This window comes from Lampris incognitus, chromosome 7, assembly GCF_029633865.1.
Source record: "Lampris incognitus isolate fLamInc1 chromosome 7, fLamInc1.hap2, whole genome shotgun sequence".
NCBI classification, from domain to species: domain Eukaryota; kingdom Metazoa; phylum Chordata; class Actinopteri; order Lampriformes; family Lampridae; genus Lampris; species Lampris incognitus.
In genome coordinates this window covers 34,581,619-34,604,345 of record NC_079217.1, presented here as the reverse complement: position 1 = coordinate 34,604,345, position 22,727 = coordinate 34,581,619, and the positions used below count along the sequence as shown (strand labels likewise).

General features: G+C 44.8%; 1 protein-coding gene across 1 annotated transcript in view; it reads right to left on the bottom strand.

Annotated features, from left to right (window-relative positions):
• Positions 1 to 250: 250 nt before the first annotated feature.
• Positions 251 to 22,727, bottom strand: part of git1 (G protein-coupled receptor kinase interacting ArfGAP 1) — a 31,557-nt gene continuing 9,080 nt past the window's right edge. Inside the window, exons 4-20 of the mRNA XM_056283033.1 lie at positions 22,365 to 22,470; positions 21,860 to 21,946; positions 21,435 to 21,565; positions 20,313 to 20,407; positions 20,044 to 20,086; positions 18,230 to 18,278; positions 17,783 to 17,855; positions 16,764 to 16,861; positions 15,467 to 15,578; positions 13,805 to 13,929; positions 9,546 to 9,698; positions 5,811 to 6,149; positions 4,458 to 4,538; positions 3,788 to 3,864; positions 2,041 to 2,220; positions 1,567 to 1,630; positions 251 to 1,423 (exon numbers count right to left, since the gene is read on the bottom strand). Coding sequence (XP_056139008.1) covers positions 1,208 to 1,423; positions 1,567 to 1,630; positions 2,041 to 2,220; positions 3,788 to 3,864; positions 4,458 to 4,538; positions 5,811 to 6,149; positions 9,546 to 9,698; positions 13,805 to 13,929; positions 15,467 to 15,578; positions 16,764 to 16,861; positions 17,783 to 17,855; positions 18,230 to 18,278; positions 20,044 to 20,086; positions 20,313 to 20,407; positions 21,435 to 21,565; positions 21,860 to 21,946; positions 22,365 to 22,470 — 2,029 coding nt within the window. The 3' untranslated portion in view covers positions 251 to 1,207. The remainder of the gene's footprint in view (positions 1,424 to 1,566; positions 1,631 to 2,040; positions 2,221 to 3,787; positions 3,865 to 4,457; positions 4,539 to 5,810; positions 6,150 to 9,545; positions 9,699 to 13,804; positions 13,930 to 15,466; positions 15,579 to 16,763; positions 16,862 to 17,782; positions 17,856 to 18,229; positions 18,279 to 20,043; positions 20,087 to 20,312; positions 20,408 to 21,434; positions 21,566 to 21,859; positions 21,947 to 22,364; positions 22,471 to 22,727) is intronic.

Sequence of the window (22,727 nt, the reverse complement as noted above, 5' to 3'; positions counted from 1 at the left end):
CAGTCAAACATGCGTCAAGAGTGTACTCCTGGCCATCTCCCTGTTCTACTGTATGAGAATCATATTTGAGACATTGAAATTAACATTAATAAACAGTTAAGTCATGACAGTAAGAAAATCAATAATACAAAAAAAGTCATGATAAACAAACAACAACAATAAATCACAATTATTCCAGTGTTAAGTGTTTTGTTTCTTTAAAAGTCAGTAATTCTTGTCCTCAGAGGTATGACCCAACCGATCTGCATATTCAAAATGAACGCAATAAAAGAGAGAAAGGAAAGTAAAAAGGGAAAACATGCCGAGTCATGCTGTGTACCACCTGGGGGTGGGGTGGGGTTGGGGGCAGTTACATGGAGACCCATCAACTCCGACCAGAAAGTGTCGAAGCCCTCCTGAAGGCCGACTCGGGGACGAGTGTCAGAGAGCTGTGGTGGGAAGGTGGGGCGGAGAGGAGAGGTATTAAAGACTCCTCTCTGGTTAAGGACGGATGGAGGGAGGGGCGGCGGTGGCGGCGTAGTTTAAGATGCAGTCCATCCAAGCGCCTCCCACCGCCGTCTCTCGCGGTGCACCTGTTCCCTCCCTGCTGAAGGCCAGGGGAGTGGGGGGTGGAGAGAGGATGGGATGGGGTGAGTGAGAGGTGTGGATAGATAAGAGCTGGACAGTAACTACTCTGTGATACCTTGCTCTAAGTTCTCTGTACATAACCACCGTCGTAACTCAGGTAAGCACGTCACAGTTAAAGCGGTAAATATATCGCTGTTGTTTGATTCCAATGCAGTTTCATTTTTGGGGCGCTGCCGGCTGCGCCTCATGGTGGATCCTTTCGCTCATCCCTTTTCTACTTTCACTTGACTTGAAGCACTAAGAGACCCCCACCCCACCACCCATCATCACTACGTGTTGTGGAACTCCCTTTGGTCTCTCCATCCCTATTTCTCCGCATTCTTGCCATCCGGGCATCCATTCTCCTCATCCATTCTCCTCCTACTATCCTGTTTTCTCAGCCTCCAATCACTACGTTCTTCGTGGTTGTTCTCTGTCAGTCAATCTTCCTTGCCCCATAAAAACAATAAAACCAAAATCATTGGTTTTCTCTCTTCCTCTTGCCCTTGTCCCTACCCATCTCTTGCATTGATCCACAGTCCTTCCCCCATCTCTTTCCTGTTCATCCATCCACCACTCCATCCATCCGTCAATCCCTAAGTCATTGTTTTTTCTCGCGGGTGGTGATGGTGACCAGCTGCTTGGCGGCCTTGGCAATGTCATAGGCGCACTGGATGACTTGCTGGGTGAGGAGCTGGTAGTCCACAGCCGGGGCCCCTGGCTCCGAAGGGGCTGCCTTGCGGCACTCCACCTGCAACCTCGAGGCACTGGAGGCTAGCAAGCGCAGTGAGCAGTGAACCGCATCTAAAGCCGGACGCTGGGGGTGGGGGGTTGGGGGGGGGGCAAAGAAGGAGTCAGGCTCACCTCACATGTAAAATGAATAACATTAGAAGAGAAGTGAAACAGGGAGCCATAAAAAGAGGTAGAGTAGAACAAAAGAGAGTGGGAAAGTAAACTTACTTTGGGGAAGAGTGAGGCCATCTCGGTGACAGCGGCGTGGATCTTTTCAGAACATGGAACAAAGCTTAGGGGGAAGAGGAACAGCTCACTACCAGTGAAGCAATGACCGAGCTCATCACGTTTTTATGAACAGCTATTCACTTATGCACTAGACTACTCCTAATGCACCTTTCATGCAGTCTCTTAACTATGTCCCATTTAATGGTTACTCAGAGTAAGTAAGCACTTGATTTAAACCTGCCTCCACCTAAAAGAGGACAGTGATGGTGGTGTGGAGGGACTGGAGGTGGCAGTGTCACAGTAGAACACTACACCCCTGTTTTACTATTCCTTTAAAAGTATGGACCTTTGGCGCTGCCAAAGCTAAAAAAGATTTTTTTTTTTTAGGATAAACATAAAACCTGTTGAAAATGCAAGGAACTGGGGAACTTAAACAACTTCACTGAACTAAGAAGGCGTCTCTTTCTCTCCTACCTGTCGTGTTTGAACTCCTGCGCTGCTCTCAGGAGCTCCTGGATATTTTTGGTCACCTGCTCTGTCTTCAGTATGACGTCCTCTGTGCAGGGTAAGGTGGGATCTGGCTCCCCCAATTCCCCGACCCCACTACCCACCTCCTCTGACTCTCGGCTGTCCTCCTCGCTGCTGCGGCCCATACTTAAATACACACAGGCACAAATCAAGGGAGGGGACAGAAAGAGGGAAACATACACAGAAGATAATTTTAAATTAACAACTTAAGCCATGGAGGGGAGGTGATAGTTGCAGAAGTAATTTACCGGTTTGAGTGAGAGGATGAGGTAAGACAATCCCTACACACCATCATATGTGTTAAGATTCTTCACAGACAGTCTGCTCTGTAATTCCAATTTAAAAACTTGGCAAAAATGGCCAGAGTCGAGCAATGTATGACTGGAGAGTTAGAAACCGTAATAAACAATTGCCTCAAGCACACAAGACTTGCTGCCACAACTTTGCAGTATCTTACTTGATGTTTTGCACACACACCCCCACAGCCAGGGCTTCTTCCTTGCCATTCTTCTTTAAAGGCCCTTTTTGTGTGACACCTTAGTTTGTTGAGCCATAAACATCATCTTCTGATTCATTCTGAATAACTTTTGTATTAATTTTCGTTGGTTATATTTTGTTGGAACTCACATAGAGAAGGGGCATTTATTATCCTCGTGAATTAATTGAAAACAGGTAATCCAATTTCCACTATTGGAGACCATAAACAAGTGGGATGAGCTGGTAAGGTAGTACTACACCGGAGCACAGTTAGCCTCATAATTAGAAAGTACTACTTTTAAATCTCACAATTTGGGGTTTTAATTATAAGTAAATTTTTGAAAGGTTTTGGACATTTAATTTTGAAATGATGCACATGTTTTGTAGATAAGCTGGGAAAAAAATTCTCTATATATCTTTTTAATTTAGAATCTCACACAATGTCAAAATAGTTTTGGGGGCTGAATATGCTTTCAAGGCACTGAAATGACAAGTATACTAGTATACAGATAGTGTCTCACAAAAAAAAAAAAAGAAAAAAAAATTAAAATTCTAAATGCCCGACATACACACACACCAAATAAATAAATAACAACAAGGGGGTGGGCAGTAAATATGTACCCCTCCACCCCTTTTCTCCCCAGTTGTACTTGGCCAATTACCCGACTCTTCCAAGCCATCCCGGTCACTGCTCCACCCCCTCTGCTGAGACAGTGCACACTACCACATGCCTCCTCCGATACATGTGGAGTCGACAGCTGCTTCTTTTCACCTGACAGTGAGGAGTTTCACCAGTTCCCCCTCCCCCCTGAACAGGCGCCCCAACCAACCAGAGGAGGTGCTAGTGCAGCGACCAGGACACATACTCACATCCCGCTTCCCACCCACAGACACAGCCAATTGTGTCTGTAGAGACACCCGAGCAAGCCAGAGGTAACACAGGGATTCGAACAGACGATCCACTTATTGGTAGGCAACAGAATAGACCGCTATGGTCTATTCTGTTGACCATAACAACGCCAATATGTACTTTTTTTTAAGCAAAATATCAACTGAAGGGAAAAATCAACTATTAACTGAAAATGAAAAAAAAAACATGACTCTGAAATCAGAGGGAGAGAAACAGGGACAGTAACAGAGAGATATAAATCAACGGGACAGGGCATTCAGTGTAAATACAAGTATATACAAATATCCATCATTCCACGAGTCTGACCTTAGTGAGAGATCATATGTCTGCGTGTTGTCGTAGTCGCTGTCTGTGCCACTGCCGTGCTTCTCCGCTTTAGGGACCTGAACAGAGACCCACAATAACATGCTGCATTACTACACACCCATTCACTTAGCAAAGCCTCCTGTCCTGTGTGAGCCCATGGAGCTTAATGAATACAACATAACACTCTCAGGGATTAGGGGCTTCCAACAATGCCATTAAACAGATTCTCTAAAAGTCATATAGAGTGCTTTAAAAAAAAAAAGGAAAAAAAAGCCTCTACCAAATGTCATATGAAAAATTGTTTGCCTCTTAGTCTCTCACAGAGGTTTTTCTGTGAATAAAAAAAATTCTTGACAATGCAGTTGTTTTTTGAAAAGGCATTTTTTGATATTAAAAAAAACTAATTCATAGTGAATTCAGGATAAATTCAGAGCAAGTTAAAAGACTGAGGGCTTTATCCAAGAATTAGTCTGATTTGGCAAGAACTGCACTTATGGTATGTGCTACAGGAAAACTGCAAGCTATTATAATATCTTGGGGGCCATAGATGATTCGATAAAAGAATCAAAATCAAACCACACACATGAAAAACAGTTTGCTAAAGTCAGAGTGGAGGGCCAAGAAGACTAAAAGACATCAGTCTAAAAACGGCATGAGTATGAGAACCCACCATGTATCTGCCCATCTCCACAGAACTGGATAGATGCTGGCCCCCGTAGGGCGCTGGGCCCCCAGTACCACCCTTCCTCACCTGGAGAGAAAGGGATAGAGATTAAAGGAAAGTGATAGAGGGGGAGAGAGAGCGATAAAAGAAACAAGAGATGGAAAGGAGAGGGCAGTAACGTGAGGCAGAGAGATAGAGGGTGAAAGACAAAGGTTTGGCAAAAGGACAGGAAAACAAGAACAAGCCAAGACAGCAGGGCTGGCTCAAATCAAGAGTTTGCTGAACATCCCCACCAAGACTGTCTCTCCATCAGAAACTAACTGAACAACAATCTCAACCAAACTTGGTGATATGCTTATGTAAAGCTAAAAATCACCACAAAAAATTTCAAAAGTCTACATTTATAAAATGTTACTGGGCTGTAAGAGAAGAGGAAATAATTAGCATAAGTGCTGCACTGTCAGTTGCATATCAGGATAGTCTGGCAGACAGATGGATATAATGCTTAAATCCAGTGGATGCACAGCTGCACTGCAGTGATCGAGAGAAAGACAAGTAACGAGAGACAGATAGAGAAGACAGACAAATAGGTAAGCCTCTGTGTATAGAGATGGCAAGTTGGAGATTGCTATAGAGTGGTGTCAAGTGTATATATCTGTGTATCAAGCAAGTAGTGGCAAAGGTGCATTATCTGTATTGTCATGAGTTTCTCATTATGAGCAGTGAAAGTCTGCATAATGTGTTGTTAGGGGCGGGAAGTGTGTCTCACTTTGGTAGGTAAGCAACTCTCATGTGGAAGCACAACTCTCGTGTGTGTGTGTGTGTGTGTGTGTGTGTGTGTGTGTGTGTGTGTGTGTGTGTGTGTGTGTGTGTGTGTGTACGTGCGGGACTATGTATAAGGTACTGCAGAGGCTCCCACCGTGCAGAGGTCCAGCTGTGGCAGAGGACAGGAGAGCAAGCTGGAGGTCAAAAACCAGGCTGAAGAGTTAAGGTTAGAAAGTGTAGAGCAGGCTGGAGAGCAGTGCATGAGAGGCGGCTCTGGTTAACAGACCAGCCAAGACAATCCCTATTTTCCCTTCTTTCCATATCAAGTCATACTCATGCACAACCCCTTCATTGATCTAAAAGCATAGGATGTCTTGGCGTTCTTGTACATGGCAAATTCTACACTTTGAAATCGATGCAGGGCCCATGCACCACTGGACATTTTAAAGAGAAGGATGGGGGCTCGAGATGCAGGTAAGAGAAACAAAGGGGAAAAAGAGACAAGGATTGGGGTACTGCCCATCCATCAGGCCACAGAGCACCCAACAAGGGGCCAGCAAAGGTCAGGAGGAGGGGGCAGAGCTTCTAACTTACGCTGGGTGTGTTGAGGGGCTGCAGGCGGTCTGCCAGGGAGTCCAGGGCTAGGGGGCTGTGGGCCTTTGGGCCTGGGGCTGCCCCGGGCTCGTACATGGAGAAGGCCTGGCGGTCCCTCCGGTGGGGGTGAGAGTAGGGGGCCATGGAGGAGGGCACAGAGAGCCCTGGGGGTTCCCCACCTGGCCCCAGCCCTCCCATCCTTCCTCCTGCTACTCCTCCTCTCATCCCGCCCCCTGCCCAATGGCCTCCTCCGCCAGGTCCCCCTACCCCATGGCCAGCCACCCCCCCAGCCTGCTGGCCCCCCCGCAGCACACTGTTCTCCGTCTGCATCCGTGTGATCTACGGGGAGAGGAGGGTGGAGGGGTGAGGGGGCAGAGAGGGATGAAAGGATGAAGGGAGGGGGAGCAGGGAAGGAGGGATGGACATGGGGAAGTTAAAGGGGGGAAGGGGTAGGTGTCAACTGAATGGTCAAAGATAAGCATCCACATACACAAAGCTTTAATATTACATGTACTGGGGAGGGGAATGTGCAGTAAAGGCACTCCACTAGGGAACATGCTGAGTTAGGGCTGAGGGAAGGCTACATACATACCTAGTTTGCTGGGGGTGGCGGGTGGGGGTTGGATGGGGGTGGATTAGTGGGGTGGCTCATCTGCACTGAAACACTTGTCTTCATGTTAAAAAAATAATTACCATTAAATCTCTGTACTGATTCTTCTGGTTACACTGTCATTTATTGTATCTGTACCTTTCCTGCACAAGTGTGTGTGTGTGTGTCTGTGTACAGGCATATGTTTGACCGTCCATCTCTAATCTAGAGCTAATAAACAACAAAGGGTAATGTAGTTACACAATGGTCAGATGCTCATGAATACAGTGGAAAAGTAATGATGAAACAGTTGGAGGGACACAAGTGGGACAACATGGAACAACAGACGAGCATTAGGAACCAAAAAAATAAAACTAAGCCAAAGTGGGAGCCAGAAATTGTTGGTTCCACTGACTCACATGAGGCTGACAACTCGTCAATGTAGTCACCGAAGAAGTGTCAACAAATACAACATATGATGTACACAGCAGGAGAGGGAAAAAAAATCTGTTATGGGAACATATCACCTTACAAAGATATTAAAATATCTGTCAGTCTCTCCATCACCCTACTTTCCCTGTCTCAATCAACTCTTTTTTACCCTCCTATCATTTCATTTTTCCATTCATCTTCTACACTATATGGACAAAATTATTGGGACACCTGGCCATTACACGTACAGGAGCTTTGTATGACAGTCCCATTCTATAAATCCCATAGGCATTAACATGGAGTGTGGTCCCCCCTTTGCAGCTATAACAGCTTCCACTCTTCTGGAAGCTTTCCCACAAGACTTTGGAGTGTGTTTGTGGGAATTTTTGCCCATTCATCCAGAATAGCATTTGTGAGGTCCGGCATTGATGTTGGACAAGAAGACCTGGCTCACAACCGCCATTCTAGTTCATCCCAAAGGTGTTCGATGGGGTTGACATCAGGGCTCTGTGCGGGCCAGTCAAGTTCTTCAACACCAAACTCACTCAACCATGTCTTAATGGATCTTGCTTTGTGTACTGGCGCACAGTCATGCTGGAACAGAAAAGGGCTCTCCCCAAACTGTTCCCACAAAGCTGGAAGCATAGAATTGTCCAAAATGTCTTGGTATACTAAAGCATTAAGATTTCCCTTCACTGGACCTAAGAGGCCTAGCCCAACCCCTGAAAAACAACCTCATACCATTAGCCCTCCTCCACCAAACTTTACAGTTGGCACAATGCAGTCAGGCAGGTAACGTTCTCCTGGCATCCGCCAAACCCAGAATTGTCCATCAGACTGTCAGACATAGAAACGTGATTCATCACTCCACAGAACACGTTTCCATTGCTCCAGAGTCCAGTGGCAGCGTGCTTTACACCACTCCATCCGATGCTTGACATTGTGCTTGGTGATGTAAGGCTTGCATGCAGCTGCTCGGCCATGGACACCCATTCCTGAAGCTCCCGGCACACAGCTTTTGTGCTGATGTTAATGCCAGGGGAAGTTTGGAACTCTTCAGTTATTGAGTCAACAGAGCACTGGCGACTTTTACACACAATGCACCTCAGCACTCGTTGACCCTGCTGTGTGACTTTACATGGTCTGCCACTTTGTGGCTGAGTTGCTGTTGTTCCTAAACGCTTCCACTTTTCAATAATACCACTTACAGTTGACCGTGGAATATCTAGCATGGAAGAAATTTCACGAACTGACTTATTGCAAAGGCATCCTATGGCAGTACCATTTCACAAATGTTTGTAAATGCAGACTGCATGGCTAGCTGCTTGATTTTATACACCTGTGGCAATGGGTCTGAATGAAACACCTGAATTCAATGAATAAGAGGTGTGTCCCAATACTTTTGTACATATATACCCCTTTCACACTGGCCAAAAAACCCGCTAATATCTGCCTTTGGTCAATGTAAAAAGCCGGATGTTAGCGGGGTTTTTTGGCCAGTGTGAAAGGGGTAATAGTGTGTATCTTCTACCAGTCTCCCATCTGATTTCACATCCCAAAACCTCCTCCATTTCTTATTTTTGCACTTGCAACCTCGAATATCTTTAAAGATGAATAAAAAGTTAACATCCATCACATTCCCCATCATTTTGATATTATATTAGTCAACTATGGCAGTCTGGAGATCAGAGCATCAGACACCTACTAAGCCTAATAAATCATTTTACTGTTATTAGAGTAATGCTAATAATAATCACTACATTTATATAGCACTTTTCTAGACACCCAAAGCACTTCACATTGAAGGGGGTAACTTATTTCAACCGCCACCAATGTGAAGCATGGCAGCCATTTTGCACCAGAACACTCACCTCACATCAGCTTGAGGTGGAGAGGGAGGAGTCATTGAGCCAATTACATAGAGAGATGATTAGGTGGCCAGATGGAGAGCATCGGGTTGGAAATTTTGCCAGGATACCAGGGGACCCCCTCCTCTTTGCGATAACTGGCATGGAATCTTTAATGACCACAGTGAGTCAGGACCCTGATTTAACGTCTCATCCTAAGGACGGCATCTCCAACAGCACAGTGTCCCTGTCACTGCTCTGGGGTATTGGGATTTGATATTTGATGTTTTTTTTTTATTAGGAGCAGAGAGAAGACTGCCCCCTAACACGACTTTCGGCAGCAACTCATGATTTCCTGGGAGGTCTCTCATCCAAGTACTAGCCAAGCCCATACCAGCTTAGCTTCTGTCATTTGGCAGAGCCAGGGTACATGTTGGTATGGCTGCCAGCAAATGTAATACTTTGACCACAAGACAAGTATTCTTTACTATGCACCCACCCAGAATGTATTCAGCGCCTTTTTCCAAGGGAAACATAAGCCAGACGGATGGTTTCCAATTTTGGAGGTGAAATCCAGGCTGGCTACCGTTACTCTACTCACTGTTATTACTCTCTCCTATTTTCCTGTTGCTTTGCATTGAATACTATTATTGGGAAGGAAAGGCTTTGAAATAATCTCTTTTTAAGAAACAAAAACCTCTTGTGCTAATCATCTTCTCCTTTGTGTGCCTTCCTTTCCTTCGACCTCTTCTCTCACAAAAGCTCTGATCCATTCATTCTCCCTGCACTTTTCTAAGACTGTTGTTGGTTTCCAACAGTTGTTTGACCTTTGGACCATCTTTTGCTGCACACACCCCCACCCCCTACCTCTTTCTGGAGTCGACGGAGCTCCTCGCTGAGGTTGTTGTTGACCTTCATTAGCTGCTGGACCTTTGCTTCTGAGGAGGCTAGGGCCTTTTTGACCTCCAAGTACTCCTGCAGGGTAATTGGGCCATCTGACAGGTCAGATGAGTCCATACTCTGGATAGTTAGACAGAATGGTAGACAGGCAAAAAAGATTGAGAGAAAATTAGATCCACAAAAAAAAAAAAAAAAAAAACTCACACTTTGAAACTTGTCGTTTTTCTGATGATGTGTGATTAATGCCTTATAAAGACCATATAAGGATAACTGATTTTAAGCGCCATCTGCTGAAAAGAGAAAAAAAATGATTTGGAGGAATTTGAACTATTAAGGTGTTACCTATAAATTGGGACATGCCACCTTATAAAGGACCTAAAAAAGCAAAAAGTAAGCTTCACAAGTTCAAAAATCAATGTGCTGCAGTCAGAACTGACATAAAAGAAATATTAAGGTTTTTTTAAAACTGTAACATAACAAAACAAATTCTCACTAGTTCCTGCTATTTGAGAGAGCAATGGGTCAAAAGTTTTGTCTCTATTAGATAGGTTTGCTTTACCCCTATATCTATCTGCACTAATAATTGAAAGGATTTTCTAAGAACTGATAAAAAGGATTATTTTCAAGAATGAGGTCTTGTTGGTTTCAATTCATCTAAGCAACTGAGAGACACACACACACACACACACACACACACACACAAACAAGGAAAAGAGAGTGAGTGTGTCTGAGTACATTTGCACCTCTGAGTGTAATAAGATTCATTAAGATGTGCGTGCGCACGCGTGTGTGGGTGTGTGTATGATTGATTTGCTTATGAGACAGTGTCAGTTTACTTTTTTTTTTGTTAAAAAAACCAACAAAAAAAAAAAACAGAAAAATTCACCTATGTTTAATTGTATGACTACATTGTGTTCAACACCATCATCCCAGACATCCTCCACTCCAAACTCACCCAGCTCACTGTACCAGCCCCCATCTGCCAGTGGATTAAAAACATCCTGACAGACAGGAGGTAGCTGGTGCGGCTGGAGGGTGAAAAAAAAAAAATCACATCCAGCACCCGGATAATCAGCACCAGCACCCCAATGGGATATGTGCTCTCCCCTCTACTCTTCTCCCTCTACACATATGACTGCACCTCAGGTGACCCATCTGATAAACTCCTGAAGTTTGCGGATGACACAACCATCACTGGCCTTATCCGAGATGGTGACGAGTCTGCATATAGATGGGAGGTTGATCAGCTGGCCCTCTGGTGCGGCCATAACAACCTGGAGCTGAACATGTGCAAAACAGTGGAGATGACAGTGGACTTCCGGAGGAGCCCCCCCCACCATATTCAAGAGCATGGTATCTACTGTGAAAACCTTCAGATTTCTGGGTTCCAGGACCTAAGGTGGGCATCGAACATAGACACAATCAAAAAGGCCCAGCAGAGGAAGTACTTTCTCCACCAGCTCAAGAAATTCAACCTGTCTCAGGAACTGTTGATTCAGGTCTACACTGCAATAATCCAGTATATCCTCTGCATATCCATCACCGTCTGGTTTTGTTTGGCCAACAAACAGGACAGGGACAGACTACAATGGACAGTTAAATCTGCAGAGAAAATCATTGATGCCAACTTGCCCTCCACTCAGGACTTATACACCTCCAGACTCAGGAAACAGGCAGGCAACATCACTACAGACCCATCACACCCCGGTCACAACCTGTTCCAACTCCTCCCCTCTGGCAGGCGCTACAGAGCACTGTACCCCAAAACAACCAGATATAAAAACAGTTTCTTTCTGCGGGCTGTCATTCAAATGAACGCTTAACACTGTCAAATAAATCCAACCATTTTGTATATATTGTACTGTACAGTGTATACTGGTACGCTCTATCATGTCCATCTACCTCAGGCATGTATGTAAGTAACCTGCTAACATCTATTTCAGCATCTCTGATATAGTATTCTCTGCAACACCGCACCTTATCACCTCTTATTTCGCCTGTATAAGTCAATCCTTGTGTATATATCAGAAGATTGTTGTTATTCTATGTTAAGTACACTGAGAGAGCCACAAAACCAGAGTAAAAGTCCATGTTTGTGCAAACCTACATGGCCACTAAACATGATTCTGACATAAAAACAATGTTAAGATTAATAGATAATTGATGAATGAAAAAAGTTTCTCAAATGGACCATGTAAACACTTCATAAACAAACTCATGCATACTTATTGATACAGGAAGCCTGATGTTCTCATGTTTTGTCAAAAATAATCCATTGGAGGCAAAACATGACAATCCATGGTTTTTCAAATTTAGGCTCAGAGAATGAAAATGGTCATACAACAGACCCGCTTCTAGTGGATTCCCCACACAGCTAGCAGAAACTAAGCCAAAGCCTTGGCACCCGAGAGCAGCCATGCTTAAAAAACTTTGGTATAAGCTGATACCGTCTCTCTAACTGGCGCAGTGTTTAATTTGTAGCAATATAATTCAGATAGAGCGGAAGGACAGGAGGCAGAGCTGGAGGAGGCAGAGTTGAAGATGCTAAGATTTTCATTGGGAGTGACAAAGAAGGACAGAATTAGGAACAATTATATGAGAGGGACAACTCAGGTTGGACGGTTTGGAGACAAAGCAAGAAAGGCAAGATTGATCTTGCCTCTCTTGCTTTGTCTTTAATATGTTTTTAATATCCTCCACACATGTCCAAGCCTCTTGGACATGTGTGGAGGAGAGATGCTGGGTATTTTGGGAGGAGGATGCTGAATATGGAGCTGACAGGGAAGAGGAAAACCAAAGAGGAGGTTTATGGGTGTGGTGAGGGAGGACATGCAGGTAGCTGGTGTGACAGAGGAAGATGCAGAGGACAGGAAGAGATGGAAATGGATGATTCGCTGTGGTGACCCCTAACGGGAATAGCTGAAAGTAGTAGTAGTAGTAGTAGTAGTAGTAGTAGTAGTAGTAGTAGTAGTAGTAGAGATAATTCAGATAGAGCGGGAATTGGTGCCTTTTTTGAGCTTGGCAGAGACAGAGCTGAGCATTGTGTGGGACTCTGTGGGAGGTAGCATGTTCACCTGCATTCTAGAGGCCAGTGTCTCAATGAATCACACAAACTTTCTTTCAGTAACACACATATAAACAATGGAGCCTTAGTTCTTCATTTCCATACCACACCACCACCCCCAATCTGCCATGCACGCACGCGCACGTGCACACGCACACACACACACACACACACACACACACACGCACACACACACAAACGCACACACACACACCCCTCTGGAGATGTGCTCGGACAGTTTTTCTCGCACTCTCTACCACTCCCTAAAATGTATCCTATAAACACTATAAACACTCTGCTCAACTGTTGTCATTTTTAATCGAGCCACCACTTCTTCTGCTTACTGTCTCACTTAGTTATCTCTGTAGTTCTCTCTTTATTATACTATCCTTTTATACCTCCTCTTCCTCATGTATTTCTCTGATTAATAAATACTTCACCCGTTTTTACTACCTAACATATCTGATGCAGTATAGTGTCATGTGTTGCCAGTTTCTGGCTGCTCTGAGCCCAAGCGTCTGACAAGGTCACAAGCACAGTTGGTGAATGAATGGATGCACAACTGGAATGCCTAGCACTAGGACTGTCAATGCTCTACCCACTGAGATGCACGAGTACCCAGGAAAATAGGTTTATAACGGATTTAGCTTTGAAATTTTCTACCACTCACTCAATCCATCTCTTACTTTTCTTTCCATTCCCTCTTCCCTTCTCTCAAACCACTCTCTCTTTCTCTCTCTCACTTTGAACAATGCCTCCCTTAGTGGGTCCCAGAATAGCTGTTGATGTCACTCGGGAGCTATGTGCCTCTCCCGACTGCAGCCACTCCCAGCAAAGCATGCTGGGACAGGCAGGCGAAGGGAAAAGAAGATGATACCTTTTGTAGTTGTTGCTACTGCAGCATCTCAAAGCACTGGAGAGGCTTACTGAAATGTAGAGCTTGTGTGAACCTCCTGTCTTATGAAAGCAGTCAGTTTCCTTTGGCAGTTGAACTCTTAAGTCTTGTGCATTTGTGATTAACTATGTGCAAAAATGCAGAAGTGACTGTGGCATTGCCCTGTTCTTAATCTGAGTGATAGGCTATATGGTATCTTGACTTGGCTGCTGGCATGTATATCATTTTTTCTGTGCATCAAGTTTGAGTGTCTGTGACTTTGCATACCTTGGCACGGTTGTTTCGCTGTGTGTTGTTGTTGTTCTGGGTAGTCAGCTCACTGTCCGTGTCTTCATCAGAAGCTACACTGTCATAGTCATGCTGGTCATCATCGATGCCCAGGTCTGACGGATCTGAATGGATGAAAGAATGTGATTAATACAGACAACCTTACACCAACTAGTCAATCCATCTCCTGCTTTTCTCTCTTGTCTTTTTCTTAGGGAAATCCTGGTTGATAAGCTAATGAGTTTTACTATGGCAATAATATCCCACAGGGTGCACCTGTGATCACGGAGTAGATGGTGATGCAGTATTATGGGGAGCACTGACATCTCACCAATCCCAAAAAAGAATTCACCATTGGGATATCATGGCTTTGATGCAATAACTTCCGATATGTGCAGAAACTGAAAAGGGAAAAATATAAAATGATGTAGCTACCTGTATTACAATATCAGAAAGGGTGAACATTTTTGTACGCACTGATGAAAGCTGTTAACAACCACCAAACCAACCCTCACTTGTCAAAGAGAGCCCTTTCTTTTTAAAAAGCCAATGCCATGGCATGGGACCAACAGCCAATCAAGAGATTGACAAGGAAGGGCACAGAAAATCCCTTTCTAATGTGAAATGTGAGCGCTTCAGATGCCTGACCACCCACTGACTTCAAGCCTGATGGACTACATTCTGCCAGGACAAACAGTTTTACAAGCGTTGTGCACACCTGCCAGATTATGGCTCACCAAACAGACATATGACATCATGTGACTCGAGCATGGTGAACGTTGCTCGTGTTGTGGCCCAGGAGAAAACTGAAAACTGCCCATTGACAGGTTTTTCGTTTTATCAATAATTATGTAATGATGAAAGCCAAAGTTATCACTTATAAAATGTTTGCCAACACCTTTTTTCCCAGTCTAGATAAAGTCACTGCAGCATCTTTTCCTTTGTGCAAGCTAAAAAAAAGTTTTTATAGACTCAAACCTAAATTATTAAAATAAATACACAATATAACACACAGGGACAAGCTTTAACAACAAATATATACATAATATATACGTATATATAAATGTTACACAAGCAGACAAAGTTTTGTGAATCTACTTAGCATCAGATGATAGCACCATTACTGACTAATATCGCTCTTAATATAAAACTGAATGAATTCTATTCTCTGTAACACTTTCTGTCTCACCTTGATGTGGATGTAAAAGCTGTTGGTCATGTCCTCCCTCTCCATCTTTTTTTTTTTAATAGTCTTACCATTATATCCCTATCATCCATTAACCCACATATCTCCCTCTCGCACCCATTAGGATCAGTCAGGCTTCCCCTGTCGTCTCCAACCCCCTCCCTGCAGGGGTTTAGTGGAGCCCGGTTGTCTCATCTTCTCTTCATCTTCCCTCCGGTTTTCCCGCTCTCCCACTCTCTGTAATTTCCTCTTTCTTCTTTAGCCTCTCTTATTCGATTTCTTTCAAGCACTACACCTATTCATCTGTTCATTCATCACCTACCTTTCTGACGAGACTCTCCTAACTGCCTTCATTCCTCTCACAATCTTTCATTACAGCCTCCATTTGTCCCTCCACGTTCAAGTCTTCTAATCATCTCTCACTCATCCTCCAACTTCCCTAACTTTCAGTCCCCAGTCGCTGCCCTGCATCTCACCCGTTGGGCTGCTGAGGCCTTTCCCCTGCTGTCTCCTCTTGGCGTCGCTCAGGATGTCGATGATAAGTGTGGCAAACTCTCGAGCATTAAAACGAGCAAGCTTCTGCCGACCCTGGTGTGTGTGTGGGGGGTGAGTGTAGTGAGAGAAGACAGAGAGTAACAGGAAGAGAGGTTCAGAGAGACATGGGGAGAAGGAGAAAACAAGAGACATTACACACAATTTATATGAACACACACACACAATTAAACCAAGATTAATGATAACACAAAACACACACAAATCCCAAGTTTAGTAAAGTATTTCAAGTACTATCATAAGTGCTATGGTTATGTCAATAAGACCTAACGTCATCAGTTCCCTGTCTCTTCGATTGCTCCTGGGCTAGTGCTGTGGTCAAAAGTCTTGTGCTGTGGAAAAACCCAGTCATACTGAGTGAGCACACATGCACACTCAAACACACGCACCCTCAAGATATACACGAATACAATAGTATGCGCTTACAGATGCACAACAATTGTATATACCGGCACACACTCCAAACAATGAACCATACAATTAGAGTAGCCTGCTTGTGTTGACCTAAGAGATTAAAAATGTCAATTTTCATCCAAGATCTGAACTCTGTGGAACTGCATGTCTATTCATAATGCTGTGCTTTGTTTAAGGAGAACAAAATAGTCAGTCCTGACCACAGTGAACTGCAGCCAACGAGGGAAGAGTCAACGTGGCGCTGGAATGGTTTCGCTGTGTGTGCTTATGTGTGGGTTAAGGTCAATGTTTACACTAATGAGCCAAACAGCTAAGGGTGAAGTATGTGAGAGGACATATGGGATTTCTCACTCACACACACGCACGCGTGCGCGCACACACACGCACATGGTGAGATTTGTGACTTCACAGGGGAGAGAAAAACATAAGAAAGAAGGATAAAACACAGCTGGGCAATATCTTTGCTCCTCTTTCGCAGCTGAAGAACATTCTGTCTGTTTCACACTTTCCCCACACACACACACCATCATCCCTCCTTCCCTGTAGAACACATGCGCACACAGCTGGAAAACGTTTCCCTTCTCTAAGCTTAGGCTTCACACAGTTTTGTCTTTCTCTCTATTAATGGGAACGTTTTACCTCTCTCTCTCTCCTCTCCTCCTGTATCCCTGTATTACAGGATTAAAAATCCCCAATGTAGAAGTTTGATAGGCGTGTGTGTGTGTGTGTGTGTGTGTGTGTGTGTGTGTGTGTGTGTGTGTGTGTGTGTGTGTGTGTGTGTGTGTGTGTGTGTGTGTGTGTGTTTACCTGGTTGCGCGTGGCAGAGTACTCTGGGTTGACTGGTAGGAATGGCACTGCGCTGCGCTCCGTCACCAGAGTGCTGTGGTTCTGTGTAGTCAGCCACACTGGAGACAAACATACAGGGCCCACTTTAAGTTTGTGTGTGTATTTGAAAAACAAGGTCATCTTGAATGGAACCCAGCCCCACGCCCAGTCCAGCCTCCTCCAGCCATTTAGCCACACACACACGCACGCACGCACACACACACGCACGCACGCACACACACAAACAAACACACACACACACACACACAGTTAATAAAACAAAACTGCTATAGACAGAGAATATAAATTCCCACTCCTACACAGTATTGCTTTGCTGTGAACCCTCCCTCTCTGTATTTATATGGCTGCATGTGTGTCCCTGCCACTTACCTGCTGAGCTTCCTGCAACACACAATATGACTGCTACTGAGAGAGTGAGGAGAGAGAGAGAGAGAGAGAGAGAGAGAGGGCAAGAGCGGAGAGAGAGCGAGAGAGAAATAAAGGATGCCAAGGAGGAGGAGAATCAGAGGGAGACTCCAGAATTCCTCAGACACTTCCTTACTCACTCGTCCTCTGTCTGGTCTTCCTCTCAATACTCACTCCCCTTTTCTCATCCCTTTCTCTCTTCCCTCTTTCTTCTTTCCCATTGCCAAGTTCTTTTAATTTATTCCTTCCTCTTCAGATTCATCTCTGTACATGTTTCCTTCGTTTTTTCCCCCTCTGACTTTCTCTAGTCAGAGTTTAACATCATATCTTCACTACAGAATGATTTTGGTGACTTTTTCATCTTCCCAGCATTCTTCCTCCTGCTCCCTATGCTTCTCTTCAGTCCAAGTTCACAGATTGTCCTAGTTTAGAGCTTAACAGAGTGAGGTTGTGTCCTGGGAAACTATCTAAGTGAAGATCCCTACGGCCAGAGGAATGCTTTCATACTTGAAAAGGGCAACAGTGAGATAGACAGATTTGTTGTGGACATGAGGAGTAAGGCGAGGGAGACTCACCTGCATCATTTTCTCTGCGATCCACCTCATCATAGACATCCATGGCTAGCTCCTCAAACAGTCGATTGTTCAGCTGTTACAGCCAGATGCAGCCACACAGGTGCATGTGCACAGAGACATATGTGCAAAAGAGCACAAACAACATGTGGAACACAGATATATTTGTTGAGCACATATACAGTGCTCACAACAAAAGCATAACAATAGGCTAAAAAAAATTCCCTGCTTCCTAACTTCTCTCTTTGATAAACACAGAGAGTAGAAAGGGAGCGGAGGGGTATTAACATTGAAAATGCTAAGGTACCACTTGTGCAATCTGCAACAGTAGATCCATCAGACAGAATGGACTCTTATAACTTCAAACAAAACTAACCTAAAAAGCAACATTCTGACATCTTTTAACTATACTAAGGCTATGTTTTGATCCTACAGTCCAACCACACTCACCGCCTGGAGCTTCTTCTTGGCAGCTTTGGCCAGTTCTGAAAGGTCCAGGCTACAAAACACAGAGAGAAACAGTCAGATAAGTGACTGAGAAAGACAGAGGGCTACAGAGAGGGAAGGAGGGAGGGACATAGAAGTAGGATAGGGTTTGAATAGACATGGGCATAGAAAGAGGGAGTTGGTGTCAGAACAAGAGAGGATAGGCTGAAAATGATCACTTCTGACTATACTACATGGTGGTCTTTACATTATAACCTTATTTCCTTCAGTAGCTTGGCTTAACAAAAGCCAATTAAATAATGCATGAATAAATAAAACATTTTCTTCAAAGCTTTATGGGGTGTATGTCCATTTTAGACTACAAATACATACATTGATTTTTAACAATATTCTTTTTTTGTAAGAGCCATATTCCAGTGAGGAAGTAAAAGAATAATGGTATTGGTCAGTTTGATTTTTCATATAGTGCATGAGCATGCGTGCGTGTGTGTGTGTGTGTGTGTGTGTGTGTGTGTGTGTGTGACTAATTAAGTCTCTTGTTACAACTGTGAGATGAAATACATGCAGCACAGCTTTTCCCTAAAAAATAATTTTCTTTGCTTTAATGGTTGGAAATATGGATTTAAAAAATAATGAGAATGTTTGTGTTTTCAGTTGTTAAGTTTGAATTTGTTCATTTCTTTACCCTAATTTTAACTCAACACTTGTCGCTCTACAATCACAATCCCCTCGATTAGGAAGCTAACTGAAAAACTGTTCTCTGGTAGCTTTCTGAAATTTACCCCCACCCACTCAATTCCAGAGCCCAATTTTCCGGCAGCAATAGGGTTAGGGGCCTAGTCTTCCCCTCTATCTCTGAAACCAGGAGGAGAGGCTGAGGATGGTATAAAGCTGGAAGGTCTACATGAGATTGGGAATGAGTAAACGGGCTGGACAAGCAGGAAGAAAATTCCAGAGTAAAAGCGAGAAGGAGAGTGAAGATACCTCTGTGTCGGGCACTTAGGACGAGCTCTGGCTCCACCAAGCGCAGCGAGATGGAGAGAACAGAAAACGAGTGAGAAAAAGGAAGAAAGAATAGACAGGTACACAGGCCACGTCAAAACAGCTTCAAAACATATCATCAAGAGTTACCATTCACCGCAACAGAGCAGAGTGGAGGTGAAGTTAGACAGACTGACAAAAGTGGTATCCCCATAGTTGGGCTTGATTTTTCCGCCTTGCATGCACAGTCTGATAAATTCTTTTGGGACCACTTCTTCAACTCGACTTGGATGTTTTAAATTAAGCAAATTTTAAGTAGCTGGGATAGGGAGTGTAAGGAACTGAGCCTAATAACAATGAACCGGATTTATCAGACTGTCTACTTTTATGCACTATAATTCAAACATATAGCTCACTCTATGCAAATCAGGCAACACAAATCAAGCTCAGGCTACATGAAGCCCCCACCCCACCCCCCAGCTCTTTCAGGCTGGAGATGTGATGACTGATTCTATGGTGCTGCCTACTGGTCAAAATACTGAACTGCAACATTCCCCAAATCATTCCTACACAGGAAACGTCCATTAATGAAAATCAAAGTAAAAAAAAATGCCATAAAGGTATGCCAGGTGAGGCAGCTGGCTAGTGTTTAACTTAAAATCTACAGACCTGATATTCATGAGATCGTTCATGTAACCAAACAACACACACACACACACACACACACACACACACACACACACACACACACACACACACACACACACACACACACACACACACGGCATTTCAATAGCACAACCCAATAACCTCATTAGTTACGTCAAAGTCCATACCTGTCTGCCATCTGTGGAATGATATAGTGTCCGTTCTTGTGATCTGGAATAAGATTGAGTCAGCAATGAAGAGGAGAGGAGAGGAGTAGCACTGTGAAGTCAATTTTAGTCTAACGATGCTCTTGAGAGGCCTTACAGTGAGCGGTGCCACAAGAAACTGACATTTTAAACTTCATATTTTTTACTTTCAAGTACAGCCATGGTGCAATATCAGTAAAAGTAAATCCTTTGCTCAAGGTCACATCAGCAGAGAAGATGCAGTAATGTACCTGGACGCCGCCCACATAGGTAGAAGGCGAGCCTGTCAGTCAGCTCGTATTGACACTCCACTAGTCGCTCCGCTAGCTCCACCTGGCCTGCTTGTCTGAAAGACATATACACACACACACACACACACAATGAAATGAAATAAACTAGTGTGCATGAGTGGGTAGGTACATACAAACGTACATGCATGTGAGCTGATTTTTTTTTGTGTGGGGGGGGGGGGTTCCACCTTTTCCTCCCCAATCGTACCCATCCAATTACCCCACTCTTCCATCCCGATCTCTGCTCCACCGCTTCTGCCGAGCCGAGGAGGGCTGCAGACTACCACATGCCTCCTCCGATACATGTGGAGTCGCCAGCCGCTTCTTCCCACCTGACAGTGAGGAGTTTCACCAGGGGGACGTAGCGCATGGGAGGATCATGCTATTCCCCCAAGACCCCCAGAACAGGCACCCCGACCAATCAGAGGAGGCGCTAGTGCAGCGACCAGGACACATACCCACATCTGGCTTCCCACCCGCAGACATGGCCAATTGTGTCTGCTGGGATGCCCGGCCAAGCCGGAGGTAACACAGAGATTCGAAGCGGGATTCCTGTATTGGTTGGCAATGGAATAGACCGCTATGCTACCTGGATGTCCCTGTGACATGCATTTTTTTTGGGGGGGGGGGATTTTCCCCCCCTTTTTCTCAATTGTATCCAGCCAATTACCCAACTCTTCCAAGCCATCCCGGTCACTGCTCCACCTCCTCTGCTGATCCAGGGAGGGCTGCAGACTACCACATGCCTCCTCCGATACATGTGGAGTCGCCAGCCACTTCTTTTCACCCGACAGTAAGATGTTTCGCCAGGGGGACATGGCGCATGGGAGGATCACGCTATTCCCCCCAGTCCCCCCCCCCCGAACAGGCGGCTCGACCGACCAGAGGAGGCGCTAGTGCAGTGACCAGGACACATACCCACATCCGGCTCCCCACCTACAGACATGGCCAATTTCTGTAGGGACACTCGACCAAGCCATAGGTAACACGGGGATTCGAACCGGAGATCCCCGTGTTGCTAGGCAACAGAACAGACCCCCATGCCACCCAGACATGAAGTTTTATGTGTGTACTGTCATGTACCGAGCATAGTCCATGGGTGTGCGTCCGTTGATATCAGGTGCTCCAGGGTCTGCCCCGTACACCACCAGCAGCTCCGCCTGGAGGATCTGGCCTGCCTTGGCTGCAACATGGAGTGGGGTCGTTCCTTTCTCCTGAAGGGCAGGGACGGCACACAAAGAAAGACAGGAACCGAAAAAAGAGACAGACACCCACACAAGATGTCAAGACAAAATTCATGTCTTGTGGTAGTTTGATATGCTTCTTAGTCTTTGTCTCATTAGGGTTTGTGTCATGTTTTTCTGTGATGTACGTTTCCTTTCCAGGTCTTCCTTGATAAAAACAGATTAAAAAAAAAAAAGACTCAAGATGCCTGGCTGGACAAGAGGAACTGAATTGCATGAGTAATTGGTTAGATGCAGTGAATCAGTGAGTGGATGTCCTCTGACCGGGTGGAAGAAGTTGGCCTGAGCCCCGAGGGACAGCAGCCTGAGACACGTCTCCAAACTCCCCGTCCGCACGCTGGAGTGCAGTTGCTGAGAGAGAGGGAGAGAGAAAAGAGCAACGGAAAGGAAAGATTTACATAGTGTAGGTGGATAAATTAAGCATGAGGGAGGAATAAAGGTGAGGGAAAGAAACAGGCAGAGGATCCCCTAATGAGCCCAACAGCGCTCCACAGCAATAGAGATCATTAGAACATTTTGCTTTGTCATTCAGATCATTTCCTCCTGGGGGCCTTATCAGAGTGTGTGTGTGTGTGTGTGTGTGTGTGTGTGTGTGTGTGTGTGTGTAAATACCCATGTATAGCCATGTGCGTTGATGGCTGGGCTCATCCACTCTATTCACATAGGCTGTGTAGTGAAACAGTGTGCTTAGACATGCAATTCTAGTATAGACTAATTAGCCTGTGCCATTGACTTCTATCCTTTGAACTCTGACCTTGTTAGCTCTCACCTTGCTGAGGTCCTTTGTGGTGACGCCATCATCATCGCGGCAGGGCAGCTTGTGGACAAAGGCCAGCATCTGGTACTTAGCCCTGATGAACTCTGACTTGGTGGGACTAGTTGTGTGTTTTGGGGGTGGGGGAGATGTGTGGAGAGACAAAACGACAGACAATTAAGGGCAACTTAGATTTCATGAAAACTTGACTGGAGTGTGTGTGTGTGTGTGGGGGGGGGGGGGTTGCAGGTTGTTTTGTTTTGTTTTTTTGACAATTTCAACTTGTCATTTGGATATTATACTGAGTACTAACATTACTTCATAATATCATTCAATTATTTTAACATATACTGAACAGTACATACAGAACAGCAGATG